The 11,684-nt window shown below is 35.4% G+C and overlaps 1 protein-coding gene across 1 annotated transcript; it reads right to left on the reverse strand.

The window, feature by feature from the left end:
• Positions 1-2,748: 2,748 nt before the first annotated feature.
• On the reverse strand, positions 2,749-3,183 carry LOC126719583 (uncharacterized). The gene has a single exon (XM_050422117.1). It carries the CDS (start codon positions 3,181-3,183, stop codon positions 2,749-2,751), a length of 435 nt encoding a protein of 144 aa, XP_050278074.1.
• Between the last annotated feature and the right edge of the window lie 8,501 nt (positions 3,184-11,684).

Genomic DNA, 11,684 nt, shown 5'->3' on the forward strand with positions numbered 1-11,684 from the left:
ATGCCAACTGAATAATAGATATCTGGTCTAGTACAAAGCATGGCATACATGAGACTTCCCATTGCAGAAGCATAAGGAACTTTTCTCATCATATTTTCTTCCTCAAGGGTCTTAGGCCTTTGGTCATTAGACAGAGGAACTCTATGTTTGAAAGGAAGCAATCCTTTCTTGGAATTTTGCATGCTAAACTGTTCTAGAACCTTATCTATATATCTAGCTTGTGACAAACCTAACATTCTATCTTGCGATCTAGCAAAAGCTTGATCTCTAGAACGAAGTTAGCTTCGCTGAAGTCCTTCATATCAAATTGGCTTGACAACCAAACCTTTAATGATGACATTGCCCCTACATCATTTCCAATGAGTAGAATATCATCAATATAAAGCACTAGGAACATTACTACTCTATCTTAATGTCTTTTATACACACATGGTTCATCAAGATTTTGTTCAAAACCAAATGACTTGATTGCTTGATCAAATCTAACGTTCCATGATCTAGATGCTTGCCTAAGTCCATAAATGGACTTTTTCAACATGCATACCATATGCTCTTGGTTCTTTGCTATGAAACCTTCCGGTTGCATCATATAGATTTCTTTTTCAAGACATTTAGAAATGCAATCTTGACATCCATTTGCCAAATCTCATAATCATAATGAGTAGCAATGAATAAGATAATTCTAATAGATTTAAGCATTGCTACTGGTGAAAAGTTTTCTTCATAATCAATACCTTCTTTTTGTGTATACCCTTTCGCCACTAGCCTTGTTTTAAAGCTTTCAACCTTTCCATCTATCCCTCTCTTCCTCTTGTAAACCTATTTGCAACCAACAGGTTTAATGCCATTAGGCACCTTTACAAGATCCCAAACTTGATTGGAATACATTGAATCCAATTCAGATTTCATAGCTTTGACCCAATGATGTGCATCTATATCATTCATTGACTCTTCATAAGTGTAAGGATCAGTTTCAGCCTCTTCTGAAATAGCTTCATAAGTTTCTCCCAAACCTATAAATCTTATAGGTTGCCTACCAATCCTCCCACTACGACGAGGTTCCTGAGTACTAGTCATCTCTTGAGTAATATCTTGTGGTGTATCCGATACAACCACATCATCCCTAGTTTCATCCATTGATTGTTCAATTACAGGTTCATTCATTTCAGCCAAAGCAACTCTACTATTAGGAGTATAATCATTCATATAGTCATTTTCCAAAAATTTTGGCATTTGTACTAACAAATACTTTATTATCTTTATCACTACAGAATAAAACTCCAACAGTTTCTTTTGGATACTCTACAAAGAAAACTACTTCTGTTTTAGATTGTTACTTGTCAGACTTTCCTTTTAACACATGTGTTGGACAACCCCAAATATGGAGATGTCTTATACTAGGCTTATGCCCAATCCACAACTGTACAGGTGTTTTAGGAACAGACTTTGAAGGTACTAAATTCATAAGATACATTGCAGTATTTAGGGCATATCCCCAAAATGAAATTGGTAGAGTCGAATAACTCATCATGGATCTAACCATATCTAAAAGAGTCCTATTCCTTCTTTCTGCTACACCATTTTTTTGTGGAGTTCCAGGTGCAATCATTTGGGATATAATCCCATTTTCAGTTAAGTAATCTTTGAAATCCCCAAGAAGGTATTCGCCACCTCGATCAGATCGAATGGACTTTATGCGTTTACCTAGTTGATTCTCAACTTCAGCCTGAAACTCTTTGAACTTTTCACAGGCTTCAGACTTCCATTTCATTAGGTACACATAACCAAATCTAGAGTAATCATTAGTGAAAGTAATGAAATACTCATAGCCAACCCTTGCTTGGGTTGACATAGGATCACATACATTTGAATGTACCAGTTCTAGCAAATCTTGGGCTCTTCTATCTTTCGTATTAAAAGGTCTTTTGGTCATTTTGCCTCCAAACAAGATTCATAAACTGGAAATCCATCAAAGTCCAATGGCTCTAAGAGTCCATCTTTGATAAATCTTTGAATCTTGTTTGAATTAATATGACCCAAACGCAAATGCCAAAGATATGCATCACTAGTAGAAGGAAACTTTCTCTTTAATGATTTCACATGTGAATTATTATCTAATTCAAAATTATATAATTCATGCTTATCAGGAGTTAAAATATAAAGACCATCAACAATATTGCTAGAACAGATAAACACTTTATCCTTCTTTATTACAACATTGTCTTTCAAGATAGCACAATATTTATGTTTACCTAAATAAGTTGCAGAAATTAAATTCCTACGAACATTAGGTACATATAGACAGTCTTCCAATATTAAAACCCTAGAATCAAAGCATAAATTAAACACTCCAACAACTACAATTGGAATTCTGCTTCCATTAGCCAAAGTAAGAAATAATTCCCCTTCATTTAGCTTTCTGGTCTCCTGGAACCCCTGCAAAGAGTTGCAGATATGATTAGTACAACTTGAATCCACACACCAGGAATCTGTGAGATTTTGTACTAAAAATATTTCAAGAAGGAATGAACTTTTCATACTCTTATTATTGGCAGTTCTAAATTTTGGACAATTTCTCTTCCAATGACCTTTCTAGCCACAATGGAAATACTTTCTTTTGGCGTAATCCTTTTTCCTTCCCTTGTTGGCAATTCCTAAGGCAATTTGTTTACCATCTTGCTAGGTGAAGTCTTTCTTCTCCTTCTTCTTCTTCTTCTTCTTCTTTTTACCCTTGCCTTTTGAATTAGGTTAAGAAGTAGAAGCTTCAGCCAAATTAGCATCAACACTGGATGTACCAAGAATGCCTTCCGCTGCTACCAATTCATTTATTAATTCAGACAATGAATAAATCTTTTTGTTCATATTATAATTAAGTTTGAATTCCTTGAATGATTCTGGTAGTGACTGGAGTATCATATCCACTTTGGATTCTCCATCAATATCGGCACCTAAAACTTCCAATGTATTTAGATTAGAGATCATCCTAAGACAATGCTCCTTTACTGAAGTGCCTTCAGCCATTTTGGTATTGTATATTTGCCTCATAGTTTCTTGCCTTGCAGAATGGCCTTGCTCACCAAACATCTCCTTCAGACTTAACATTATGTCCAAAGCTAGTCCCACATCCTGCATTTGTTGCTGTAGAACATTTGAGATAGATGCTAGGATATAGCACTTGGCCATCTCATTAGATTTTTGCCAACGATCATATCGCTGTTTTTCCTCAGGAGGAGCATCTAATGATGGAAAGTTAGGACATGGTTGAGTAAGCACAAATTTGTGCTCTTCAACAGTAAGAACAATGTCCAAATTTTTTTTCCAGTCAATATAGTTGGATCCAGTCAGTTTGTTTTGATTAAGAATAGCAACAAGTGGGCTAAATGATGCCATGATTAAATTTGAAAACGATAAACATGAATATAATAAGTAAACTGGACATTATCAATTTAGCATATAAATATATAGTATGGAACCTTAATAAAACCATAATATAAAATATGCAACGACAACCCAATCCCATGTTTAATATCCCTCAGCATAGAGTGAACATTAAATACTATGATTAATTGAGAACTATTCTCATTATTAGCTATCATGATAACTCTTATCAAACAATAATAATATGGCATTATACATTTAGCCTCTAAATAATAATAGTAAGAACTCAACATAGAAAATACTATAATATTTAGTCTAGTGTATACCCTTGTCTAGAATCATGTGTAGCCACATTTCATCTACCATTAACAAGTTTATCTTGTAGTACCATGATTCAAAATACCCTCTGTATGGAATGCAAAGCTCATGGCTAAGTCAAGGTGTTCGATCAAACCACTATAAACCAAGAAATTCAATCTTGTAGCACCATGAAATAAATACTCTCCGCATGGAATGCTAAGCTTGAAGCAAAGACAAAGTATATATTTCATACTACTATGAAGTGACAATGGAGGCTGTGAGATCCAACCCTAGTAGCTCTCTCCCACAAGATATTTTAAAAGAAAGGTTTTTTAATTAGAAAACATGCGTAATCTCATTACACATAGCCTTGCACTTTTAAATGTGAAAACACTTAGTGAAAATTCAAAACTCATAACTTTCGATCGATCGAATGTATCCCTCAATCAATCGAAATCATGAAGAAAATTTTAATAAACAATCTGGATGACTCGATCAATTCTTGATTCCTATTCGATCGATCGAAAAGGAACATTCAATCGATTGAAGGAATTCTCAATCGGTCGAAATTTTAATAAATTCAGCATAAACAATCTGGTTGATTCAATCGATTCTTGATTCCTGTTCAATCGATCGAAAAGGAACATTCTATCAATCGAAAGGAATTCTCGATCAGTCGAAACTCGTGAAGTTGAATTTTCCAGAATTTTCACCAAGCGGTTTTCAATGGTTTTTCCTGAACAAACTCCCACAATATGAACACAATAGATTAAGTCTGAGATCAAAATTAAATTCCATTGATGCTATAGCCTTAAAGTTCAATTTAACATACTTAACATCAAACTTAAAAAACATCATAACACCAATATAAGTTTTTATAAAACAATAATTTCAACAAACATGCAGAAAATTGATTGTAGAATCTTCTAACATCATGAAATTACTATCTTTAATTCCAAAACCCACAAAACATGTTTTACAGATTCGAAATTGAAAACCTAGATTTGATACCGGTTGTTGGAAAAATACATGTTTATATCGCATACAAAACATACGCAATGCAAAATTAACGGATCTACTTCATTCGCAATTGATAACATGTACTATGTAAATTTTAGAATATAAGAACAAGAGAGTGTACCTTGGTGTGATGAAATTCAAAACCAAAGATTAGAAGTACTTAGGAACACTTTTAATTTTCACTCCAATTCCACTTGTGCCCAAGAAGCGTGGTCTCTCAATTAGTTTATATATGTGTGTTCAAGGAAGAAGAAGAGGGTGTTTAACACTCACATACAAACTATTTTGTTCTCTTTCAAAATTTTTGTATGTTCCTCTCCTTGTAACTAATTATCTAATTGGACTAGCCTTTTGAGTCATTCCAATTAGGCTTTAATATGTGGCTTGGAGTGGGACCAAAAGGGAATAAATAAGACAATAGCTCCAATGGGTCTTGAGCTTTTCTCTCAACTCTTGACAAGTCCAAAATTACCATTAATTATATTTAATACCACTACATAAGTATAATTGCACTCTAGGCCTTATTAATAAATTATATCCCAAGACTTTATTGTATATGCAACCCCTTCATAAAATATTCGTAGTAATACAAAGTCATGAATGTAGACTGCCACTTTGAAGATTACTACATCTTAATCCTTGAGTACCCAGTTTAATCCTTTAAGTTATTCATCATATATTTATGAAATCTAATTTCATAAATACATACTTTAGTAACTCCTTACTAAAGTAGTTAGGCCTAACATTTTGAATAACCAAACCCATTAAACTTATCTCAAGGGAATATTTTATATCTCAGTTAAGAGATTATGAATTCCATCTTGAGAATATATGTTCCATAAACACTAAATGTGGCTACCCAACATATTGAGGTTTTGATCGTGACTTTAGATTTCACTCTTGATACATCAAAGCAACCTACACTTCATGATCAGGTCCATTATTCTCTCATGATTAAGAGTTCATGTAAATAGAAGTCGTGAGATTTATTATTCATTTGACAGTCGTTAGGAGAATAATAAATTTCACAGCGGTCTGGTTCAATATGTCTTAACTCTTAAAACATATCAGCATATCAACTAGAAGTCTTCACTTCCATGATTAAGACAAATTATCTTAATTGATATGTTATAGTCTTTGTAGATGAAATGCCCAATTTCATCACCGACTACCAACTAAAATTCTGAGTTTACAAAGAACTTGTGACTTATATCTTCTGTGACTAAATCACATAAATCATATACTATGCATCTCATGGACAATATAATAATATCCAAATATTCGTGTTACCATTATTTTTGATAATAGTAAAAAAACTTTATTAATCACAATATTAAGCCATACATAATGTCATACATAACATTATACAATAGGATTAAAGGGCACTAATCCTAATAGCCCACAGTAGGAACAACTATTACAGATGTTATAACAGGAATATAGTATGGTAGATTAACTATAATACGAAACAAATGATACCAACACCGAAATAAAGTAAGGTAACTTAATAAGGTTATGACAGAATAATACAACAAACGGAAATAACGCTATAGCAGACACTTTAATAGCTGAACAGTAAACTAATCACCTAACAAGCCTAAAAGAAAAACTTGTCTGCTAGAAAAGTAGGCTTAGCTTCTCAGCAAATGTGAGTCCAAGAAGGGAACCAATCCCCAACGTGAGTAACCTCAAGGAAGGCTTCTGCCATAGAAGTTATGCACTTTGGAAAAAGGGCCTAAATGATTTAAACTTCAATCCTCAATCTCTCAGAGAGTGGGTCTGTTAAGAAGGAGAGAAAAAAGGTAGTCTATTGATGCATGCCTCTATTCCTATCACTTATGTCTCTTTGATTTTTCTATATATTCTTTTTTTTTCTTTTGCTTTTCTACCTCTTCTTCTTTTTGTCCCTCGTTCTCCCTTCTGTTATTTTATTTTATTTTATTATTTTATTTACTATTCATAGCTACCCTTTTTATATTATCTGCCATGGTAGGATTTACTATTCTTACCCCTCAACTGCTTTTGGCTTCTTATGAGTGTCCTTCCAAGACTGCCCATAGCTTGCCAGCTGCGTAGTCATTGCCATTGCTCTAAATGTGTTGGTTGCACCACTCTTCATTCCCAGACAAAATTGCTTGTTTTGTTTCTTACCTCTCTTTGTTTTTTCACTTCCTTCATCCAGATAAGGATTAAGCCTCTCCATTACCTACCTCTATGGCATGCATCAAGTGGTCCTAGCCCACACTTGCTTCTTTTGGGTGAGATGCCATCCTAACAGGACATCTCTCTCCAAAGAAGTTTGAGTGGGAACCCCAAAATAGACCCCCTCTTTCTCCCCATCGCCAGACCACACCCTTTGAAATCCTTGACCCGTGGCCCACCTACCATGTATTGGTTGGTTATAAGTTGGTGGTGCCTTAGCCCCTTGTGTATGCTCCACTTTGTCTGAACTTTGTTTCTTTTTGGCCTTCACACCATTTCCGCTGTCTCCGTGTTTGTTTGATTCTGCTGCACGCGTTGGTTGGTGTTTATCTTTTGTGGCATGAAGGATGTGTGGGCTTTTGGGCTCATATCCTTACCTTTTACCCCTTCTTAAACTGGGCGTTGCTTGGGAAAAATCCCTTATCTTCCTACCAAGCTCATGTCCTCCTTTTCTATGTTTGTGGGCTTTTTTGTTATTGATCTTTCCATATCGCTTTGTTGTACCTGCTGTAACTTTGCCTCTCCTTTACTTCTTCATCAATCTTTTGCTTAGGACTACCTAGGCCCACTTTTCACATCTTTACCTTTTTGGGGCTTTGTTGGCCAGCATTCCTATTGTGCCAGCCCATTACTTCTGATAAGCCAAGAATGTATTGACCCATTGTGATGAATTAACCAATTAATTAGCCAAGTTAATTAATTAATTCAATTTGCGTGCAATAAGCGTGGTAGTATAAACAAATCACCAATTAAGTTAAAATACAGCGGAAAATAAATTGATACGGTAATTTGTTTACGAATGGGGAAAACTTATACAGCAAAAATCCCACCGGGTGATTTTAAGGTCACCATTCTCGAGAATTCACTATTATCACAACAAGCGGTTACAAGTAAAGGAATCACAATACCTTATACCAACCTACAGTTGAACCCTTACCCCAATACCTAATTAGACTTGTTTTTTAGTGACAATCTCTCTTTTCAATTGCATGGCTCCCGGTACATGACTAACCAAGCTTCTTGGTCTTCTCAGCCAAGTAATTATTCTCAAATCTTAGTGCTCCAATGGTCTGATTGACTTTATCAAACTTCGTGGAGATTTCTTCTCGTTCAAGCTCCATTTCACTGAGCTTCTTGGTAGCCAACCTATACAACTTCTCATGTTTTTCCGAGACCTTGTATAATTTTGCATAGGCTGTGTGGATGTCATCTTGTTCATCTGTCTTCTCAAATTTAGACTCCACAAAGTCTTCTTCTTCAACCACATATTCAACAATCCCCTCAGTAGGATTTATAGTGGCAGTGAAGGCATTTAGGATTCCATCATCCTTATTGTCAGAATCATCTTCAAGCTCAGTGTCGCTCAATGTAGCAACAACTGCCTTGCTTTTCCCAATGGTGTAGAGATGCGTAGGGCACTCATGTTTCATGTGACCGAAACCTTGACACCCAAAGCATTTTGTCTTGAAGGAACAGTGTACTGACCGCCATCCCTAGCATCTTTCTTTCCTTTGTCCTGGTTCTTGAAATGAGACTAGCTGGACTACTTGTGGTATTTGTCAAATCTTTTAGCATTGGCATTCTTCATAAACTTTTTGAATTGCCGAGTGATATAGGATTTCATCTTAGAATCTTCATCGTCTAAAGACTCATTAGTGTCATTGCTCTTGGCCTTCAATGCCACACTCTTTCCCTTACTAGATTTCCCTATCCTTGTTAAACCCAACTCATAGGTCTGCAGATTGCCAACCAATTCTGTCAAAGGAATTTTTTCCATATCCTTTGATTCCTCAATTGTGGTGATCTTGGCATGAAATCTCTCGGGTAGAGATCTAAGCACCTTTCTAACAACCTTGGGTTTGGGAATGGTTTCCCCAAGATTAAAGACTGAGTTCACTATGTCCTTGAGTTTGGCATAGAACTCATCGAATGACTCATCCTCCTCCATCTTAATCTCTTCAAAGTTCGTGGTAAGCCTCTAAAGGTTTGAATCCTTGACAGTCTTGGTTCCTTCATAGGTTGTTTGGAGGATGGTTCATGCTTCCTTCGCAGTTTTGGTAGAGGATATCTTTTTGAACTCCCCATTTGTGATCGCACTGAATAAAGCATTCAATGCCTTGCTATTGAAGTTAGCTGCCTTGATCTTAGCATCATCCCAATCGGCCAGCACTTCCTTTGGCTTAGTTCAGCCCATCTCAATAACTTACCACACCTTTTCATCTAATGACTGCAAGAAAGCTCTTATGCGTACTTTCTAGAATGCATTAGTGCCATGAAATAAAGGAGGTATAATAAAAGACTATCCTCTATCCATGACAAACAGGGGTTAATGGATCACATAGCACAGATTAAAACCTAATCAAAGTATACCTGCTCTGATACCACTTGATAGGCCAAGAATGTATTGATCCTTTATGATGAATTAACCAATTAATTAGCCAAATTAATTAATTAATTCAATTTGCATGTAATAAGCGTGGTAGCACAAACAAATCCAACTAAGTTAAAATGCAGCTGAAAATAAATTGACACAGTGATTTGTTTATGAATGGGGAAAACCTAAATGGCAAAAATCCCACCAAGTAATTTTAAGGCTACCACTCCCAAGAATTCACTATTATCACAACAAGCGATTACAAGTAAAGGAATCCCAGTACCTTATACCAATCTACAATTGAACCCTTACTCCAATACTTAATTGGACTTGTTCTGTAGTGACAATCTCTCATTTCAATTGCATGGCTCCAGGTATGTGACTAACCAATTCGATGCGCGGATCCTAGTATGCGGCTTACTTACCAACTTGAAAAAGATGTTGGCTGAAAAGTTCTTCAGTTCATCAACACGATGAAGATCACGAAACTCCTTAGTTACAAAACCCTACGGTGTACAAACATAGCAGCTTCTTGAATAGAAAGATGAACTAAGGCATATGTCTCCGGTTTACAAAATGCTTGTGAAAAACTTTTGTATTGAGTTAAATCAGCTGTGACGGCCCTTAAAACAATCCTTATATATGTTTAGGGTTATGAGAAAAGAAAGCCCAAACATCTATTCACAAATTGGAGTGAAATCAGATCTAAAAAACTGATTTTCTTAAACCTCGACAGATAACCTATCTATCGAGCAACTGTTGAGCATCGAGTTGAAACAGCTTTTTGACCTCGATAGATACTAGCTGTTGAGTTTTAAAATCCATTACTTCTTTACTTGATTCTTGGACAGACTTTCATGGATTTAACACTTGAACCTGAAACCTTATTTCTTGAAGTATTAAACACATCTTAGATTTACCCAATTACAAGTAAAGTGCATTTTGTCAAAAGATTAGCCAAAATCTATATTGATATATGTTCCTAACATGATTTACATATGTCCTAACAACTTCATTCCTTGGGCTTCCCCAGCCCGTTTACTTCCTCTTTACCTCTTTTACTTCCATGGGCTTTTTGATAGATTCTGATAGGCCAAGAATGTATTTACCCTTTTGGTAAACTAATAAATTAATTAGCCAAGTGCATTAATTAGATTTAATTACATGCAATAAGCGTGGTAGCACAAAAAAATTACCAACTAAATTAAATGCAACGGAAAATAAATTTGATATAGGTGATTTGTTTACAAATAGGGAAAATCACCGAGGCATAACCCAACCGGGTGAATTTAAAGTCACCACTCTCGAGAATCCACTATTACCAAAACAAGCAGTTACAAGTAAAAGGAATTTCAGTATCTAATACCAACCTACAGTTGAACCCTTACCCCAATACACAATTGGACTTGTAACGTAGTGACAATCTCTCCTTTAAATGCACGGCTCCTAGTACGTGACTAACCAATCGATGCACAGATCCAAGTATGTGACTAACACACCAACTTGAGAAAGATGTTGGCTGCAAAGTTCTTCAGTTCACCCAAACAATGAAGATCAAGAAGCTCATTAGTTACAAAACCCTTGGCGCACAAATGCAGTAACTTCTACAAAGAAGATGATGAATTAGGGCAATTATCTCCGGTCACAATATGAGTGAATAATCACTTTGCGTCAAATTGCATCAAGTGAGACGGCCTTTAAAATAATCCTTATATATGTCTAGAGTTGTAAGAAAAGAAACCCTACACAAATAACTTGGATATGTGTGAAAAACAAATTTGAAAATCTGAATTTCGTAATTCTCGATAGATACAGCTTCGATTGAGAGCTGTCAAGAAATAAACATTAAGCCTCAATAGATTTATCTGTCGAGCTATCTGTCGAGCTATCTGTCGAGCTATCTGTCGAGTTTTAATGAACAACACTTCTTCACTTGTTTCTTGGACAAATTTGCATACCTTTAATACTAGACTTGAACTCTTGTTCCTTGAAGTATTAAACACATCCTAGATCTACCCAATCACAAGTAAAGTGCATTTTGTCAAAGGATTAGCCAATTTACAATAACATATGTTCTAATAAGTTTCATATATGTCCTAACAATCTCCCCCTTTGACAATCCGTGACAAAACCACAACAAACAAATGAAGTATGAGAGAAGTCATAAATCACAAAACTCATAATCACTTGTTGAGTACAATAAAATATAATCCTAACACAAACTCTTGAAAAACTTTGCAAGAAGAGAGTTCGTGGCATAATAGATTTTGACAACTTGTTGTGAGAGACCTTGAAAGTTGCCTTTCAAAAAAGAGAGATTTTTAGAGTGCTTTTTAGGGCACCTCTCTTTTTGGGTAAGTGGTATGGAGTTGCCACTTATTTTTTACACAAAAAAATAAGAAAAACTAAA

This window comes from Quercus robur, chromosome 3 (genome assembly GCF_932294415.1).
Source record: "Quercus robur chromosome 3, dhQueRobu3.1, whole genome shotgun sequence".
In the NCBI taxonomy this organism is placed as follows: domain Eukaryota; kingdom Viridiplantae; phylum Streptophyta; class Magnoliopsida; order Fagales; family Fagaceae; genus Quercus; species Quercus robur.

Excerpts from the sequence above, each read along its gene's own strand:
- LOC126719583 (XM_050422117.1), bottom strand. The coding sequence starts at position 3,183 with ATGGCCAAGTGCTATATCCTAGCATCTATCTCAAATGTTCTACAGCAA.